Source organism: Heteronotia binoei, chromosome 21 (genome assembly GCF_032191835.1).
Source record: "Heteronotia binoei isolate CCM8104 ecotype False Entrance Well chromosome 21, APGP_CSIRO_Hbin_v1, whole genome shotgun sequence".
Taxonomy (NCBI): Eukaryota; Metazoa; Chordata; class Lepidosauria; order Squamata; family Gekkonidae; genus Heteronotia; species Heteronotia binoei.
The window spans coordinates 189,615,757-189,636,650 of NC_083243.1; the positions used below are offsets into that span (position 1 = coordinate 189,615,757).

General features: G+C 45.2%; 1 protein-coding gene across 2 annotated transcripts in view; it reads right to left on the reverse strand.

The window, feature by feature from the left end:
- Positions 1 to 20,894, reverse strand: part of SEMA5B (semaphorin 5B) — a 546,394-nt gene that overhangs the window by 146,864 nt on the left and 378,636 nt on the right. For both annotated transcript variants that reach the window (XM_060262054.1, XM_060262053.1), the window contains exon 9: positions 3,152 to 3,287. In XM_060262054.1, the coding sequence (XP_060118037.1) occupies positions 3,152 to 3,287 (136 nt within the window). The remainder of the gene's footprint in view (positions 1 to 3,151; positions 3,288 to 20,894) is intronic.

Here is a 20,894-nt window from a genome sequence, read left to right on the forward strand (position 1 = left end):
TTGCCACCACCTCTTTTGCCTGCCCAGAACCCAGACAGACCTGGTGCTAGGGCCTCAGCCACCTCAGGCTGGCACCTGCCCCATGCCCCCCACCTGTGCCTGCCCTGCCACCGCACCCCAGCCCATGGAGAGAGCAGACACGGTGGTGTGGAAAAAGAGCTGGGTGGGCTCTGGCCAGGCTGGGTCTGTGTAGTGCACTCTTGGAGGCACAGAGCACCTCTGAGAGTGCACTGTGGAGGTGGTTCTCCTCCAAGTAACACTCAGAGAAGCCGTGCTGATGCCCTGCCTGGCTGCTTTCTCGCTGAAGGTGGGAGTGCCTGGGTGGGGTGCGTTCTCCACTGAGTCAGGCTTCCAGAAGCCACACTGATGCTCCACCTGGCTGGTTTCACCTTGAAGGTGAAAGCAGCTGAGCGGGATGCGTTCTCCTCTGAGTTGGGCCTCCCTTGCAAGCGAAGCCCAGCTCAGAGAAGCTGCACCGACGCCCTGTCTGGCTGCCTTTGCCTTGAAGGCGAGAGCAGTTGAGTGGGACATGTTCTCCTCCAAGCTGGGCTTTCCTTGTGAGGGAAGCCTGCTCAGTGGAGAGCACGTCGACGTACCTCTGAGCAGTGCACCTAGCGACTTCCTTAATCAGTGCTCTCGCAAGCAAACAATTGACGGGGCTTTGGGGAGGAGTTTTAAAACACAGAGGGAAAGTTCTACAATTACGACCTTAGTCCTGGGTGTTCAGGAAAACTGTTCAAAAGGACTCTTGAGAAATGCAGGTCAACTTCAGGGTGAAAGCATTTTCAGTGCCCATTAAAAAAAAGAATGTAGAAGACTTAAGAAAATGCAAAGCAAGACAGAAGTGACAGCAATGTGCTATGTAGATGATTATTTTTAAATATGCACAAAGACAGGATTTTTAACGAAGTGTAGACACAGCCAAAGAGAAAAGGAAGGAAGGAAGGAAGGCAGACGGAGGCTGCAATCACACACAATAAATAATGCAGCTTCAATCCAGTTTCAAAGCACTTTCCATCTGGATTTTGCCAGTTCACACAATAAAATCCAGTTGGAAAGTGCATTGGAAGTGAATTGAAAGTAGGGTTGCCAATCCCCAGGTGGGGGCAGGGGATCTGCTGGTTTGGAGGCCCTCCCCCCGCTTCAGGGTCATCAGAAAGTGGGGAGGGAAATGTCTGCTGGGCACTCCATTATTCCCTAAGGAGACCGATTCCCATAGCATATAATGCAGGATTAATCTGTGGGTATCTGGGGCTCTAGGGGAGTTGTTTTTTGAGGTAATAGCATCGCATCCAATGCCTCTCTTCAAAACACCCTAGATTGGAACAGGGGGTCCAGTTCTATGAACCCCCAAAAAAGGTGCCCCTATTCCTCATTATTTCCAATGGAGGGAAGGCATTTAAAAGGGGTGCAGTCCTTTTAAATGTGATGGCCAGAACTCCTTTTGGAGTTCAATTATGCTTGTCACAACCGATACTCCCTCTAAGCTGTGGAGTCTTGTGAGCAAAAAGTCTATTTTGTGAGCTACTGGCATTAAAGTTGTGAGCTACTATATAAATTAGTTTGCTCTGGGGCCATTTTTCCTGAGCTAAGATGAAAACGTGTGAGCCCAAGGCTAAAAAAACTGTAAGCCAGCTCACACTAACTCAGTTTAGGGGGAACACTGGTCACAGCCTTGCTCCTGGCTTCACCCTCAACGTCTCCTGGCTCCACCCCCAAAGTCTCCAGTCATTTCTTTAATTTGGACCTGGCAACCCTAACTGAAAGTGCATTATTCAGTGTGTGTGATCGCCGCCAGAATGAAATAAAAAGACAGAAATGCAAAGGTACAGAGAAAGAATGAAAGAAAGAACAGAAGAGAGGTAGAAAAAATGAGGGGGAGAAAAATCAGAAGGAAGATAGACAGAATGAAAAAAAAAGACAGAGAGAGAGAGAGAAAATGAGGAACAAATGAAGTTAGAATTATGTAAAAGTTTGTAAGAAAGGAATAAAATAAAGGCGAAGGAAGGAAGGAAGACTGGGAGACATAGAAATGACAGGAAGACAGGCAAGCAGGCAGGAAGGCAGGCAACCATTAGAAGCCTGCCTTTCACCCCCTCACAACTGCAGGTGGGGAGAGCAAAAAGGACCCTTCAAATGGCTTCCTGCCTCTTAAAGTAAGCATCCTACTGTAGCCTAATTTGAACTGCAAGAGTGAAGACTATTTGCAGGTGGAAAGGTGATACAAAGTCAGTATAGAGTCTGTTTCTCTGCTGATGAACTGCCTCTCCCCCTCGTTGTGATAGAACATTCCTTTTCTTTCAGTTGAAGAGATTTAACTGTTTTCTGTCAGAGTTTGCTTCAGTGTATATAGTTATTAAACAATTTTCAATTTACTTAAGCAAGTATGTGTACCACATGATATTAGTTCACACTGGATTTAACTACAGACTGTGTAGTTAAATGAAAAGGTGGAATATTGCCCCATAAGAAGGATTTTCTGGCATATTTATAAATTGTGTGTGTGTGTGTGTATGCATATACTCCCTAACAGTAGGAGTGGGGGGGCATACTGGGGAACTGCAACTTTAACAGGGAGTGTTAGTTGGAGGTCGCAAAACGGTGGCAGTGTTGTTGGGGGGGGGGGGATGGACTGAGAAGAGGCAGTTGTGAGCAGAAAGGCTCCAGGAGAACCTCTCAGCAGAGAACTGTCTCCCTCAAAGGTCAGAGGTTGACTGATGGAGTTCTGGCCTGACAGGGTCGGCTGTAGGCAGATCACAGAGAGGCCACCCAATGACAGGGGGGAGTGATGACAGAGTGGAAGGTCACTCCTGTGGTTGCCACATCTTCCAATAAAAATTGAGGGATGTGCCAATGCGTTGGGCTTTTATGATATTGATGATTATGATGGGGACAGGTCTCCATAAGACAGAATGGAGTGCCCAGCAGCCATTTCTCTCTCCTCCACCCCAGGCTTTCTGATAACTGTGAAGTGGGGGGAGGACTTCCAAACCAAGGGATCCCCTGCCCCCAACTGGAGATTGGCAACCCTACAAGCCGCCCTGAGCCGCCTTGGTGGGGAGGGCGGGATATAAATTGAATAAAATGAAAATGAAACAATTGTACCAGACTGGCTATGTGAGCAATCCAAGCTGTTGCATTAATAAAATACCTGAAAATTGGAGATGGGGTTGATTGTTGGCAGCCATGCAGATCTTGGATTTTCTTGGTATCGAAAAGGCCCATTAAAAGCTTGTGTAACAGCACTGAGATTAAAGGCACATACTGCTGAAGCAGCAATACTGTTTCTGGAAACAAGGAGGAAAAGAAAGGAAATCAATTTAATCTTTAGAACATTGACACTTTCGTCATAATAGACATCAGACCTCACTAAAATAAATTGAATGCAAATTACAGGGAATAAGTGCACAGGCCTCAGAAAGGGGGGGGGGATCCACATGGATTAGATGACTACTAGGAGATGCTGAAAATCCATTCTTGAACAATGTACAAGATTTAAGACTCAAGGAAGCAATTTTGACACTAAAAGTCACACACAGTTTAATTCACATGGAACATTAACATGGATATCCCATCAATCTTGATTGATTAGAAGTGGTCTAGTTTTTCAAACTCCAGTTTATTTCTCAAGGTGAGATCAACTTTTAAACTCCACAGGCACCACTGCCAGATATTAAGAACACATCTGAAAAATATAGCTTTGCTATTTTATTTATTTATTTTTCATATTTAAATTCCGCCCTCCCCGCCGAAGCAGGCTCAGGGCGGCTAGCGACAATAAAACAATACAAACAATTACACTAATAAATCAATTAAGAAGTTAAAAGAGTTTACAGTTTGAAATTATTAATACCATTTTAAAACAACAGTTTCGGTGCTAAAATGCATGCCATACATTCAGTGGCGTTGGGCATCTATGTACTTTGGTTGAAGGCCATTCGAAATGATGTTTTGCAGGCCTCGCAGAACTGGGCAAGGTCCCGCAAGGCTCTAACATAATCTGGGAGTTGGTTCCACCAGTGGGGGGCCGCAATAGAGAAGGCTCTTTCTCTAGTAGCCTTCAATCTTGCCTCCCTCGGCCCGGGGATTGCTAATAGACTTTGTGATCCAGATCTAAGTACCCTCTGGGGAATATGTGGGGAGAGACGGTCCCTAAGGTAGGCAGGTCCTCAGCCATATAGGGCTTTAAAGGTAATGACCAGCACCTTGTAGCGAATCCGAAATACTATTGGCAGCCAGTGCAGTCTCTGCAGCCCTGGCTGTATATGGTCCCGAATAGGGAGACCCAATAGCAGCCTGGCTGCTGCATTCTGCACCAGCTGCAGCTTCCGGATTCAGGACAAGGGCAGCCCCATGTAGAGGGCATTACAGTAGTCTAGTCTCGAGGTGACGGTTGCATGAATCACTATTGCTAAGTTGCTGTGCTCCAGGAAAGGGATCAACTGTCGTGCCCACCTAAGGTGGAAAAAGGCGGATCTCACAGTGGCTGCTATCTGGGCCTCCATAACCAATGTGGGCTCCAGTAGCACCCCCAAGCTCTTGACTTTGGGCGCCGATATCAGTGGCGCCCCATCAAAGGCTGGTAGAGGGATTTCCCTTCCCAGGCCACCATGGCTCAGACAAAGAACTTCTGTCTTCATCGGATTCAGCTTCAGACGACTCAACCTAAGCCACCCTGTCACGGCTTATAGCACCAGGGCCAGATTTTCTGGGGCAGAGGCAGGCCTGCCATCCATCAGCAGATAGAGCTGGGTGTCATCAGCATACTGATGGCAACCCAGTCCAAATCTCCGGACAATCTGGGCAAGGGGGCACATATAGATATTAAACAGCATCGGGGAGAGCACCGCCCCCTGAGGCACCCCACAGTTTAGCAGATGTCTTTGGGATGATTGTACCCCGATCACCACCCTTTGTCCCCGACCACAGAGGAAAGAGGAAAGCCATTGCAAGGCCAACCTCTGGATCCCCGCGTCGGCGAGGCAGTGAACCAGCAACTGGTGGTCGACCATGTTGAACGCTGCTGACAGGTCCAACAACAACAGTACTGCTGACCCGCCTCGATCCAGTTGTCACTGGAGATCGTCCACTAAGGTGACCAGCACTGTCTCCGTCCCATGGTCTGGGCGAAAGCCGGACTGGTGTGGGTCTAGAACGGAAGCGTCCTCCAGAAAGCTCTGCAACTGCAGCGCTACTGCCCTCTTGATAATTTTACCCAAAAAGGGTAAGTTCGAGACCGGCTGGTAGTATGCCAATTCGGCTGGATCTAGTGTTGGTTTTTTCAAGAGAGGATGGACTATCACCTCTTTGAGAGGCTTTGGAAAAAGCTCATCTGAAAGGGACCTATTTACAATATCCCACACAGGATATTGAAGCTCCATCTGGCATGCTTTAATCAGCCAGGATTGGCAACGATCCAAATCACATGTTTTTGGGCGTACATTTGCGAGGATTCTGTCAACTTCCTCCAAGCTGAGTGTTGTAAAACTGTCTAGAGCTGATCCAGAAAACAGGCACGGAGCCTCGAGCTCACTTACTTTTTCAATTGTAGCAGGGAGGTTACGGCAGAGCAACGAGACTTTATCCGTGAAAAATGTTGTAAAGGCCTCATAGCCAATCTCCAATTCCCTATGTTTTGGTCTGCCTTGTGGCAGAGTTGTAAGAGTCCAAATGATACTAAATAATTGGGCCGGGCGTGAATTCACAGATGCAATCTTGGCTGCAAAGTAAACTTTCTTTGTGGCTTTGACTGCCATCTCATAGGATCTCATATACTCTCTATAAGATGCTCTGGTTGCTTCGTCGTGAGTCTGCTGCCACTGCCTCTCCAGTCGTCTGAGCCTCCGTTTCATCAATCACAGATCCATGTTGTACCACGGTGCCATCTTTGAGTGGGGACGCAGAGGGCGCCGAGGAGCGATCTCATCAATGGCCATGGTGAGCCAATTTTGCCATAGCTCAACCATGTCATCGAATGAGTAGCCAGGGGGCCAGGGATCCTGCAGTTCCCCCTGGAACCATATTGGGTCCATTAGGTTCCTTGGGCGAGTTAAAATGCGCTCGTCGCCTAAATGGGTTTGGGGTGGTACATCTATTCGGGCCTTCAGGACATAGCGGTCCGACCATGGCACTGCATCAGCAGTAACTCAGGTCACTGTAACCCCCAACACAAAGATGAAATCCAGCATGTGCCCGGCCTTATGTGTGGGTGTAGCTACAAATCGAGAGAGTCCTAGTGTAGCCATGGATGACACTAGCTCCGGCACCCGATTGGAGTTCGCGTCATCGGCATGGACGTTGAAATCGCCCAGGATTAAAAGCCTTGGGTGTTCCAATGCCCAGCCTGTTGCAGCCTCCATCAGCGACGATAAGGCACTGGCTGGTGCATTAGGTGATCGGTACACCAGCCAGATTGCCAAACCCTCTCCTACATCCCACTTCAGACCCACACATTCAATGCCGTCGATCTCTGGAGTCGGCAGAGCCCAGAAGGAGTAAGCCTCCCGTATGAATAGTGCCACTCCTCCCCCCCCTGCCCGCTAGTCCGTGACTGGTGAAAGACTGAGTATCCTCGGGGGGCTACTTGGGAGAGGGCTACCGTCTCCCCATCACGTACCCAGGTCTCAGTCACACATGCCAGGTTCATATCCTGTTCACTCAGGAAATTCCGAAGGATTGAGGTCTTATTATTTATAGACCTGCCATTGCATAACACCAGTGATGGAGGTGAGTAATTCAACCTGGCCCCACCCCCTGTCACCATTGGGATGTGACACAGACTGGAAGGGGGCCAAGCACCCACACGTCTCCGCCGCCTTTTGTTACATTTATGTCTTTTCCCACCGTCATATCTTCCCCTCCCTAGGAGTACTGGAATCCTCAGGCCAGTCATCCCACCCCACTGGTCTCCACAGTCACCTCAAAACCAATGTAGGATGCTCTGTTATACTCCTGTATTCCAGTTTTGGTCTCTGCCACCACTGCCCTTGCTAACTAGGAGCCCCCCCGCCCAATCACTCTATCAACCCTGCCAATTTAACCTCCCCTAAATGGCTGATTAATTCTAAAACTCCTTAATCCAATCCATTGATTAATTAGCTAATCAAATATCCCTTAAAGCTAGTTAAGTTCTAAATCTCCCCTACTTCCTAATTTGCACTCCTAACTTAATCAGCCAATATTGATCAGTTTTCCTTAATAGCTAATTAATTCAATAATAATAAATTAAACCCAAATTTAATTCCCCCAGATTATTTCACCCTGACATCAATCAACCACTAATATGATAGGTTCGGTTAGATTTAGCAGCTAAAACATAAATAGCTCATCATCAGCAATAAGGCAATTCAGTTAGATGGTAATGGGAATAAAGTGCTGGTAGTTAAAGTGCTTTGATGATAACAATAATGTTTAGAGTGCAGTCTATGTGCAGTCACCTCTTCAAACCTGGGCCAGGTCAGCTCCACCAGTCGACAGCCCAGCGGGCACGGAGGGGACAGAGATCCTCTCCGTGTTCCCCAGGTGCTGAAGTCCTCCTGGCGGGAGCCCACGCACCGCACCGCACTGCCAAGTCAAGCCCAGCCCAAGTGGGACGATAAGGGACGATATCAGGGCCCCAACTGGCCCAGCACACTGGCACCGCCAACAGCGAGGGACAGCAACGCCGCCAGACGTAGTCCCCGCCCAGGAACCACAGCTGCCGATGACGACCCAAAGAGCCACCAGCAGCCAGGCGATGTCGGTCCGATGCAAGAAGGAAATTGCTGCTGCGGCAGATTTGTCGCAGGACCAACGGCCAGTGTCTGGGGTGTGGCAGGCCCGGCTCAATCGACCAGGCAGGCAAACGGGGCGACTGTGAAAATTGGAAATGTTCCTCGTCAGCTGGGGGAGGGGAAGGGGGGGTTGGAAGCCTCACTCAACCATGCGAGCACTCTACCGCAGCGACCAACGCCGCCGGCTCCACCTCTCACCACCCCACCCCTCCTCATTCGGCCACCCCACGGCTTCCCTGTTGCCCGGGCAGCCACTCACTCCACCCCTCCACATTGCTAGGCCAGATCGGAAAAGTCGTGTCTCCTTTTATCTGTTTTCTCGTTGATAGAGGTCCATGCACAGTCCCAGCTTCCTTCCTGCAGTCGACCACAGTAGCACATACTTTAATCCACTTTCCAGTACAGGAATTACAGGATATGGCAGGCAATAAAGTTTTTAATCGGCAGGAGCCTAGCACCAGCGCACCGTGCCTGCCGCCTTTTTGGTATGCCTTCTCCAAGCTAGTTGTTGTTTCTATCCAAATGGGCTGGGGTGAGAACTTTCTAACTATTCCCAAATGTGTATCTATGCTATAGTTAGTAAGGCCCCAACAGAAGGCTAAAGGCACATAGTACTGGAAGAACAGAACTGTTGCCTTGTCTTAGATATCAGTACTTTCTGCTTAACTATGGGTTAAGAAATGAAAGACTGGGAAACAGAAGTTGCAATTTGCTCATAATTCCAAAGTACTCGTGACTATCAATATTTTTTGTCTTCTTCCTGCATGGTCTGTGCCTCACTTTCTCTTGTATCTTTCTCTCCGTACCCTCTGAACTCAACTGTCCATCCTCTCAGGCAGGCCTCACTTGGGGCCAGAGCTCACTGGAGTGGCGCTCCAGAAGCTCTGTCAAACAATTGGCCTGATCTCTCCATTCTATCCTATGGGCCCATAGTACATAATAGGGAGATTGAGCCACTACTGTGGTGTGACACTAGAGAAGGGGTTTAAAACTTTAAACCCTTCACTGGGGTCACATGGCAGCCACGGCCCAATCTCTCTAGTCCGTTCTATCCTATGGACCCACAGGATGGAATGGAGAGATCTCTCCCTAATCTTTCCCCAGCCAGCCCTGGCATGTAGAACAGTGGCATGTAGAACAGCCACTGTGGGGAGTATGCAAATGAATTATGCTAATGAGCTCAAGCACCTCTTTTTCTAAAAAATGACCCCTGCTCTCAGGTTTCTAAGCAAGTTCAAATTACAGGCTGAGGAACTCTTCAGTGCTTCCCTTCCCTCCCTTGTATATCTGACAACAGCAGCTTCCTCTTAAAGTGAAGAAACAAAGGTCTGTCTGTGTGTTTGACTCTACAATCAAGATCACTTTACAACGTCTGGTTACCAGTAAAAACCAAGTCTGTAAATATTCATCATTTAACCAGTGTGAGGATTGCACAAATACTCTAATCATTATCTTCTCATGGCTTGCTCCATAATCACTGACTTGAACGAACAAGGAACTGATCGGTTGTTTAAACTTGTTGAGAAGATATATCTCTACCTGAGAAACAGAATAGCAGGAGCCTATGAAGTTAATGAGCCCTTGAACTAGGCTTCCCAACCCTCCCGCCCTGGCGGGGGACCCCAGGATTTCCACCCTCTTCCCCCGCTCCCCCCAAAAACGGAAGCGGGGGGAGGGGGGAAACGGCGCCGGGAAGCATGGCGAGCCGCCTGATCCTGGAGCGGGTGAGGCCGCTGCACCGCTGCCACCCCCTCCCCGCCCACCACAGCTGCTCCTCTGAGATGGGCCCAGGCTGAGCTCATCTCGGAGGAGCAGCCAAGAGCAGCGCAGGCAAAACCAGAGAAGGGGAGGGCAAGGCAGGCCAGGAGCATGGCGAGCCGCGAATCTGGGCCCTTCTAGGACCCGGACTCGCAGCTCGCCATGCCCCCGGCCCGCCTCCACCCCCCCCTACGATTCCACCCCAGAGGCAGAGCGGAGCAGGCTGAGCCCATCTCGGAGGAGTAGCCATGGCAAGCAGAGAAGAGGCGGCAGCTGCGCAGTGGCGTTGCCCGCTCCGAGACTGGGCGGCTCGCCACGCTCCCCGGCCCCGTTTCCCTCCCTCCCCCTAGCTCCACCCCAGTGTCTCCTGGCTCCACCCCCAATGTCTCCTGGCTCCACCCCCAAAGTCCCCAGATATTTCTGGGGTTGGACTTGGCAACCCTACCTTGAACACAGCAAAGCATCCAAAGTACATAATTTTCCTGCATGTTCCTTTTCTCAAAATCATGTCTTCTAAAGCATGGCTATTCACTGTTTAGCAAATCCCCTCCAATAAGTCACCAAGAATTCTTAACGCTAACAGAGGGGGAAGTGAGGATGAGACATCATAATCTTCCAGGTGACTTCCTACAGCTTTCTGACTACCTGCCTAAGCAGGACTTTTTTCCTGGAAAAAGAGGTGCTGGAACTCTCAAGAGGGAAACAAAGAAGAAACATGGGGTGCCCATCATGAACTTTTAGAGATTTTAAAAAGAATTTTGTTTCCACTAAAAGGTTCCGTAGCTCCATTCCACCACATTCCCCTCTCCCCAAAAAAGCCCTGTGTCTAAGAGACAATGCTTGTAAAAGCCCAAATAAAAATTCTATATATTCATTTAAAAATGGGGTGAGGGAAAATGCAAAGAAGAGAAAATCAGAGATTTCATTTTTTTTTAAATAGAGAATGAAAATATAAAAGGCTAGTTAGGAACAGCATGTAAGGCTTGTCATCATGCTGTGTAAATGTCTGAATGATTGCTTTATATATCACGTTGCTAATGGTAACAACTTGAACTGTTACAAAAAGAACATTTTATTTTTTTACTAAACCAGCAATCACTTAAGAAAACATACTCTTACGTGGTATGGAATTAGGCAGGCAGAAAACAGACAAGGACATTTTCTAAAACAATCCTACAGCAAGGAGAAGTAATTTACGAGTGCTTCTCTATCACCCTTCCTTTGTGATTCTAGAAGCCATCCTGAGTGAGGTATACGTCATGCTTATACAGTTTGGTGAGAGCCAGTTTGGTGTAGCGGTTAAGTGCACTGACTCTTATCTGGGAGAACCGGGTTTGATTCCCCACTCCTCCACTTGCACCTGCTGGCATGGCCTTGGGTCAGCCACAGCTCTGGCGGAGGTTGTCCTTGAAAGGGCAGCTGCTGTATGAGCCCTCTCCAGCCCCACCCACCTCACAGGGTGTCTGTTGTGGGGGAGGAAGGGAAAGGAGATTGTGAGCCGCTCTGAGACTCTTGAGTGGAGGGCGGAATATAAATCCAATGTCTTCTTTTTCTACAGCACGCCCACGATTTTGTCTTGCAGTATGCACCTCAGAAGTCATGTAGGCCCCCTAGCTTTTTTGTTGTTGTTGTTCAAAGGCTTTTACACTTCTCCATCATATAAGTAAACGTGATTCCATTATAATGCCACCATATCGAAAAGCCATCTTAAAGAGTTTCCTCAACTCCAAGATGAATATAGGGCTCTTTTTTGACGCTGGGCAGGCAGGACATCTCTCTTAATTTGCAGTTATAAGGCTCCATGCTCCCTCCCACCCACAGCCGCCCTTCCATTTCACTGAGCAACAGAGCAGTTTGCTTTGAACTTGTCAAAGCAACGCATGCTAAACCTTTCTTCGCTGGTGCCTGAGTGTTATTGACACGTTGCGTGTTCACGGAAGGCAGTTCTTTAGACAAAGTTAATAACAAGTGACAAGCTAATGCCTTCAGGCACAAGAAGGAGAAAAAAAGGGAAATAATGGTCTAAACAAAACTGTATTGTTTCTGAGCGAACGGAGGTTTTCAATGCAAGTTACTGAATGTTTCAAAGCAAAACCTTCCTCTCAGGAACAAAACATTGGAGCTCACCTGAAGGTTTCTACTCCTCAGTGGGGAGAATCTCACCCCAGGTAGGGCTATGCAAATTTGTGTAGACGGTATTGGCTCAGAGCGAGGCTTAGTATACAGTTTTAATATAGTCCAGCTCCATAACAGATTTTGCATCCAACGAGATCTTTCTTTATTTCTTTCATGAGGCGTGGATGGCTCCACTCTTCTGAAGAGAAGAAACCTTCAGGTAAGCGCCAATGTTTCATTCTCCTTCAGTGAGGGAAGTCATCCAAACTGGTGATATGCCAAAAATTCCGACCTGGGTGGAATCCTCATTTTTATTTTTATTCGGCTCCACCACCATGTTGCACACCCTTTTACCCAGATGAAGCTTTCACAGATTTTTAACTGGAGCAACCTATAGGGTCTCACACGAGTATCAAGGTGGACCAGGTTGCAGCTCTACAGATTTCTTCCACCGGAGCCCTAATGGAAAGGTCAATGATGTTGCTACAGATCTGGTGATGTGGGCTGTAATATCCTTTGGAAGACTCAGGTCTTGCTCTTTTAATCCTTATTGAACACATGTCTTGATCTGTAAAGCGATGGCAGATTTTGAGACCTTTTTACCTAGAGATTGTGAGCTGTGAGACACAGACAGAAAATCCTTTAACCTAATCTGTGCTGTCCATTCTGAGTATCCCCAAGACCTTGTGAAATATACACAAGGGTAGATTGAGAAAGAAGGGATGGGGCAAAGGAGATGGAGGTAGATTGATTTCCATCCCCCCCTGCACCCTCTACCTAGGAAAAGTACAGTCTTTCTTTGCAATGTAGACTAAAGCAGCTTATATCATTATCCTCTCCCCCTTTTGATCTGCACAACAACCCTGTGAAGCAGGTTAGGCTGAAAGTCTATGACTGGTCCAAAATCACCCAGTCAGCTTCCACAGCAAGAAGCTGGGTCTGGCAGACCCTGCTCTGAAGTGTCAACTGCCATGTCACACTGGCTGTCATGGGGGGGGGGACCTCAGCAGCATATAATGACTCATATCTACCATTTTCTTCAGGGGAACTGATAACTGTGCATCTGTAGAGCAGCTGTAATTCTTAGTGATCTCCAGGCCTCACATGGAGATTGGCAACAATGGCTCCTCAGGAGAAAATGGCTGGTTTGGAGGATAGAGTCTATGACATTGTACTTGAGTTCCCACTCCTCCTCAAAGCTCACTCTTTCCAGGCTCCACCCCTCAAATCTTCAGGAATTTCCCAACCTGGAGTTGGCAACCCTCTCTCCTTCCCATCAACTTACCTTTATCTGCCCCTCTGACTTCAGCTTGCTATTTCCTCCCCCCTCCCTGCAGTATCTACCCAGGAAAAGGACAGTCTTTTCCTGCAGTAAGGACCAAAGCAGCTTACATCATTTTCCTCTCCCCCTTGTGATCTGCACAACAACTTATCAGGTAGGTTATGTTGAAAGTATGTGGGTGATCCAAAATAATCCAGTCAGCTTCCACAGTAGGAACCTGGGTCTGGCAGACCCTGCTCTGAAACACTGACTGCCATGCCACACTGGCTATGACTGCTGCTGAACAGGAGAAAGCCACTAGGTCTAGTTAAGTTATGCCAGTCAGGTGGCATCAAGTCACCCAGAGGATACTGCTAGGTCTAGGGTAGGAAAACTCCAGGTGGAGCCTGAAGATCTCCTGGTATTAAGCTGAACTCCAGACAACAGATTTCTCTCCCACTGGAGAGAGGGTGAACTCTATGGCCTCTCCCTGAGGCCTCTACCCTCCCCAAAGTCTGGCTTCCATAGACTCTACCACAAAATCTCCAGGGATTCCCAACCCTGGAGTTGGCAACCCTATTGTGGACTCTATGGCACAATATTCAGCTGAGGCCTCTCCCCTCCTCAAAGTCTGGCTTCTGTAGACTCTACAACAAAATCTCCAGGAAATCCCCAACCTGGAGCTGGCAACCCTCATCAGGACTGGCTCCAATGAGTTCTCCCTCAAAGGCCAAAATAGGCCTGGGAAGAGTCTCCCTCCCCATCTCTTACTGACAAAACTGACCTTGGTTGCCTAGCAACAGGCACTGAGAAGAAAGCAAAGGCAGCTTCCCCAGTGGCCCAGTCTTAAACACAGGGCTCTATATTTACGCACTCTCTCTCTCTGTGTACCTAGAATAAAATGTTGCTATTCTGCTGCCAAGAGATGCTATCATTTTGTCTATGTCTCTCTGACTGGTTCCTCAGATAAGGGGAGGAGCCCTCAGACAACTGAGAGAAGGCTTTCTGTAGCAGTTTCCCTCCTCCTCCCTCCATCAGTCAATTGAAGGTAGCCTTTCTTTCTCTCCTCTGCAAAGCAGTGCCTCAGTCATCAGCCAATGGAATGCAACAGACCTTGAGTGGCAGTTGATGGGCCAATGGTTTATGCAGTATACCCCACAGCCAGTGGGAGAGCTCTGTTTTGCCAATACCACTAAGTTTTAATTAAAGAAAGGATTCCGTTGTGGCCAATAAAGTCCCCAAATCAGAAATCCCTCTTGCAGAGATATCTTCCGAGCATGAAAGTTTAGATTTTGACAATTTGAAGGAGTCAAAGGGAGGTTTGCTCAAGGCCTGTAACACTTTAGAAAGGTTCCCTATCCCATTAGGCATAGGTCAACCTATGCCTAATGAGAGTGCCAACTTGCAGAGTTCCTTTGAGAAAATGCCTAATGTGCTTATTATGGGTTTCAAAATAGTGGTCAGTGATCCAACCTGTCTTTTAAGGTATCTGGTCTTAGAACCTGGTTCTAACCTTCCTCTAGAAAGGGAATGATGTCTTTGTAAGTAATTTTCAGTGAATCCAGCCACATATAGTTATAGAGATGACTGGAAGCAGATTTTCTGAACTGCACCACAATGTCACCTACTTAACTTGGAAGGTTTCGTCCTTCTAAATCCACTCGTTTAATCTCTAAGCAGTCAGTTGGAGTCAAATAGGATCTGGGTGGTGAACCACTTTGTGCGCAAGAAGAGCTCATCTGCTCGGCAATCACCATGGTGGAGATACTGATATCTTCACTAGCTCCGAGTCCCCAAAAATTCTGTGCCAGAAAGGAGTTATGAAAATCACCTCTGCTGCCTCTTTTAACACCTTGTTCATGCCTCTGCTGATCAGCATGGTTGGAAGGAAAGTGTACAGCAGACCGCTGGGTCAACGGCAAGGGTGTGCACCCTTGCCCTCTGCCCTAGGATCGGAGAAACTGGTTAGCAACCTGGTAACTTGATTGTTGTCCAATGTCATAAAAACATCCCAGATAGGGATCCCAAAACAAAGTGTGATTTTGAAGGAAGAACTTTTGGTTTAGACTCCATTCTCCTGAACCTGTCATTTCTGCTCAAGCAGTTGGCCAAGAGGTTTGTAAGACCTTGTAGGTATTCTGCTTTCAGACCTACCTAATTTTTTCTCTGTCCAATTGAACAGAATTTTGAACTCCTGGAGGAGCACCATCAATCTGGTGCCTCCTCGCTGAGTGATGTGTGCCACGGCCATAGTACTGACTGTGTGCTCTGGCACATACTTGTTCTTCAGTAGGTTCTGGAAGGCAATTAATGCTAGTTTGATTGCCCCAAGTTCCAGCCAGTTAATACTTTTCATTTCTTCCAATGGGATCCCTCTGCCTTGTACAAGCTGATCTTTGCAATGTATTCCCCAGCCCCTTCTGCCAGTGTCCATAATTGCTATCAGGTAAGAAAGCTGGAGGAAACTCCCCTTGTCAGATTTGGTCATGAAGACCATCAGCTTAGTGACTTCTTCGGAGGGGGTGGGCAGCATCTTGATCTATTTGTGCTCTTTTTTTGTCCTTCTGAGTCCAAAGAAGAAGAGTCCATTATAAAAAGCCTGCTGTGGAAGAGGGCCCAAGGCACTAGATCTATGGACTAGATCATCAGTCCCAATACTGCCAACTGGTGCATGGGGTCCACCGACCTCTGCCAGGTATCTTCCACCATTTCCAACAATTTTGTCTGCTTCTTTGCATATGGAAACACTTTGGCCATCCTTGTCTGAATCCTGGCCCCTAAGTGGACCATAGTGGGGGCTGTGAGATGACTTTTTAAAAAAAAACATTGGTCATGCAGCTATGTGTGTGAAGAGACTGTATAATGGACTTGGTGTCCTTGCTCACCTCATCTGCCTTCTTGGTTCTGTGGAGGTCTTGGAGGATATCATCCAGGTTGTAGGTAGGCTATCAGAACCAACAGGACCTTAGTAAACAGTATTGGAGACGATGCTAGCCCAAAGGGTAAGATCTTGTATTAGAAATGCTGGCCTTGAACATCAAAAAGGGGAAAACTGTCTGGAAAGTCTGGATCTGTCTGGAAGGTGGGTGAACTGCAACATGCAGTTAAGCACCATTAATGCCATCATCCTACTGAATACTCTGCAGAATTGATTACATCCAGAACTTGTGCTTCTTTACTTTATTTTCAACTCTTTTTATTTGGAATTTCTCTCCAGCCCCCAGATCATTTTGGAACCACAAACAGAATGGGATAATTCCCATGGAAATGCTGTTCTAAGAGTACCAATTCCACTGCCCCTATGTTCACTGTTGGTGTTTAAAACAATTTTATTATTCTGTAATATATTGCAATAATACTCATCATCTATTATTAAAAGTTCATACAAAAATATTACATTTTTCTCCTCCCTCCCCCCCTTTTCATGACCTCCGATGGTGTATTTAAGTAAATTGCTAAAACTAAAAGGTAATTTTTTCAAATAATGAATCTTCATAAAAAATCTTACAACAAAAAGATAAAAAGGAAAGAAAAAACCATGTTATAATTATAATCCATCTTCATTATAATCCTTTAAATCCTATAAAGCCGCCCTGAGCCTGCTTCGGCGGGGAGGCCGGGATACAAATAAAATTTTGTTGTTGTTGTTGTTGTTTAGTCCTTATAAAAAAAATTAAAAAGAAAGTATATTCCCATATTTCCGTTTTTTTACTATAGTCCATGTATACTTCCTCCAAAGTTCAGCTATTGTCAAAAATCGCCAAGTATCCTTTAACCTTCCCCATTCATTTTTAAACTTCTGTAGATCATTTTCTTTTAAGATTCTTGTAAGCTTGTCCATTTCACTCCAATGCATAACTTCTAAAGTCCAGTCCCACTTTTCTGGTATTTTATTCTGCTTCCACATCTGCGCATATAGTGTCCTTGCAGCTGAAAGCATGTACCAAATTATCGTTCTATCTTGTTTCGGAAATTTTCCATTTGTAATCCCAACAAAAAGATGTCTGGTGCCTTCTTAATATTATAAACCAAAATTTTTGAGATCTCTTGCTGAATCATTTGCCAAAATTGTTTTTTCCCGGCCCATACAAATTCTGAGATTTTCCTTTGCCATCTGCTAAATTGTTTATTATCTTTCACTATCAGAATTGTTTGAAACAGGAACATAATTCTTGGTAAGATTCATTTTAATTGCGGAAATTCTGCCCAGTAAAGACAAATTCAACTTATTCCATTTTATCAAATCTACATCAATCTTACGCCAAAGCTTCTCATAATTATTTTTGTACAAATCAATATTTTTGTTGTGATTTCCACACCTAAATATTTTACTTTAGAAGTAACTTCATATTCTGTTAAATTTTGTAGTTCTTTCTGTTTACTCTTTGACATATTTTTACACAATATTTTCGATTTTTCTTTGTTTATGTAAAAACTTGCCAGTTCTCCATACTCTTGTATGTTACGAAGCAACAATGGTGTTACATGAGTGGGATTTTCATTTATAAACATTACATCATCTGCAAACGCTCTGTATTTATAAGAAAAACCTCTATCTCCTTATTTTCTTGAATTTGCATAAGCAAAACCTCTAAAGTCATTATAAATATCAACAGAGATAGAGGGCAACCTTGTCTTGTTCCTTTACTAATTGTCATCTTTTCGGTCAAGTCTGCATTTATACAGAGTCTTGCTTGTTGTTCAGTATATATCGCCTTCACCATTCTTATAAAATCTTCTCCCAATCTCATTTTCTCCATCACTGCAAACAAATCCCAATGCACATTATCAAATGCTACTTCTTTTTCCGGGTGTTACTCGTAATATTCAATAATATCTACCACTGATATTATCTCTAATGTTCTGATATTATCTCTAATTTGCCTCATGGTTAGATATCCTGCTTGCTTTTCTTTAATAACATTGTTCAAATGTTGTTTAAGGCATTCTGCTAAAATTCTAGCATATATTCTATAGTCATTATTAAATAGTGAAATTGGTCTATAGTTTATTACGTTCGTGGCGTCTCTGTCTTCTTTCGGTATCAACGAAATTACTGCTTCTTTCCATGTGTTAGGTATTTTCCCATCTGTTCTTATAATATTCATCAATTTCTGAAGTTTTGGTGATAACGCCAACACAAGCACTTTATAAACTTTTGCCGTAAAACCATCTGGACCAGGTGCTTTCCCTAATTTCATTGAATTAATTGCCACCTCTACTTCTCCTCTTTCAATTGGTTGATTTAATACCTTCCCCATATTTTCTGTTAATTTTCTGTAAATATACTTCAGTTTTTCCTTCGTCCACCTTTTGACCTTTAAACAACTTGGCGTAATATTTGTAAAATTCTCTTTTAATTCCTTCCCGGTCAACAATATCCTTACCTCCCGATACTATTTTGGTAATAATTTTATTCTCCATTGTAGTTCTGGTGAGCATGGGTTACTGGAGGCTCTTCACAAAATGGCTGCTCCAAAACTACGCAGTTGTTGTCTGTAATAAAGAACTTGATTACTAGTGACAACAGTACCCGGAGTAAGGTCTCTTGGGGCCTAGTTGAGACCTTATGTGAGCCTGAACCTGCTGAACGATGGTTTTCAGAAGTCTATTCATGGCACAGAAGTTTTCTTCAAGGGTTGGTTCTAGAGATAGGTGAACACATGGTGGAATGCCCTTCCAGAAGAAATTAGAGCTCTGTGGGATCTGGTACGGTTCTGCAGTGCCTGCAAGACCGAACTCTTTTGGCTTGCATTTAACACCTGAGGCAGGCAACCGCTACGTTATAACATTTACATCATAGCTCTGAGAGCCCGGCCAGCACTATGATAACATCTGAGCATCAACATAACAGTAGTAACAATGTCAGCAATACGGGAGCGCCAAAGCAGTAATAGCAGCGATGGTAAACAAATCTTGGATGATCAGCTTATAGTTCTGTAAATTGTTATATTGTTGTTTTATTGTATTGTCTTGTTTTTAAGCTTAATTGTTGTTTTAAAATGATGTTAGCTGCCCTGAGCCCGTAAGGGGAGGGTGGAATACAAATTTGAATAAATAAAATAAACAACAAAACCAATACAGGCAAGGAAGAATAAAGTCCCAAGAATCCTGGGAACAGTAGTATGGCATAACAAGGATATGTTCAGTGTAGCTTCTGCCTCACTTATTGGAGGTTTGGAGAAGAAAGGACAATGAACAAGCGTAACACACACAGAGGCTGGAAAGCTGAAGCATCACTTGTGATTTGACAAAAGAACTAAGTGATAAACTACATTTTTGACCAGTTTTCTTAACTGACTTTCTAAAAGTCTCCAGGAGCCCAACTGGGTTCAGGATGACAGAGTATTATTATTATTATTAATCAGATTTGTTCATCACTCAGTCTCTGAATACATGGGGCTCTGGGTGATGTACACCAAGGTTAAAAACATCAATGTAATATTGTTAAAAATCTATAATATCTGGATCACCTCAAACATGACCCTAAGACCTGTTTTTATATAGAACATCCAGCAGGAACAGCAGAATAGCAATATCTGATATAGAATGAATAGGCAACTATCCACCATCATAAAGTACACTTACTATTTAAGGTTTATATAGCACCTCAAATTGTTGCTTTATGTTTTATATTAATGTATTTATATGTTATGTTACTGAATTCAATGACTACTGGTTTTTATGTAACTTTTATTGAATATGTAAGCCGCCTAGAGCCCGCCTAGAGCAGGGAGGGTGGGATATAAATCAAATAAATAAATAGTCCTTCCTATATTATAATGGTCTGGATGCGCCTAGGCAACATCATAGGTCCTGAACAGATTGGTTTCTCCAAAGGCAAATCTGCTATGGATCACTGCTGCACTCTGGCCTTCCTTGCTGAAAAATATATGCATACCGGGTCAAAAAAATTATACGCTGCCTTCATTGATTTGAAGGGTGCTTTTGATTCAATAGATAGAGCCCAACTATGGATCAAGCTAGGTCACCTGGGAATGGACCCTCGTCTGCTGTTTCTCTTGAGGAAACTTCATTCTAATACCTTTTGCCAAGTGAAATTTTCTTCTAGCGGTGACTTGACTAGTAAAATCCCAGTGTTAAAGGGGGTTAAACAAGGTTGCGTGCTGGCCCCGCATCTTTTTAATCTATTTTTAACTGACCTGGCACAATTTTTGAACCCTGTCAACGGTCATCCGCCTAAACTTGCAGGCCGAGCGGTCCCCTTATTACTTTATGCCGATGACACTACCATCCTCTCTTGTACAAGAGTGGGCCTGCAAAGGTATTTGAATGCCTTTTATGACTACTGTAATTGTAATTCACTTACTATCAATTACACCAAATCTAAAGTAGTTGTCTTTTCAAACTGCTGGCGCCCACAGAGATGGTTTATTGGCAATTCAACAATCGAGCAAACAAAAAATTTTAAATACTTGGGGATAACTTTTAACCACAAGTTAAGCTGGGTTTCACATCGTAACAACACCGTCAACTTGGCTAAATGTTCAGCTGCTCAAATTAAACAGTTTTTCTTTGCAAGGGGCAACCAATTAGTTCCAGCAGCTATTAAAGTGTTCAAAGCCAAAACGCTTGCCCAAATCCTCTATGGTATCCCTATTTGGATCTCAGCTTTTACCAGGAAAGTGGAGGGCATTCAAGCCTCATTCTTTAGACAAATTCTTGGTTTGCCAAAATGTGTGTCCTACTTTGCTCTCTGCTCTGAAGTGGGTCAGTCTTTGGTGGAGACAAAAGCCTGGATTGCAGTGTTTAAATTCTGGCTCAAAATTCATTTTAGAACAGATCCCAACAGCCTTCTTGATTGTATGAAAAGAGACCCATATATTTCATCCTGGACAGCAGTGCTTCTGTCTAAACTCAATCAATTGGGGTTAGAGGTAGATGATTTTTCTACCGCTGATGAGTCATATATCTTCAGATGTATTAAACTGAGACTATGGGAATTGGAGGATACGAAATTACGGCCA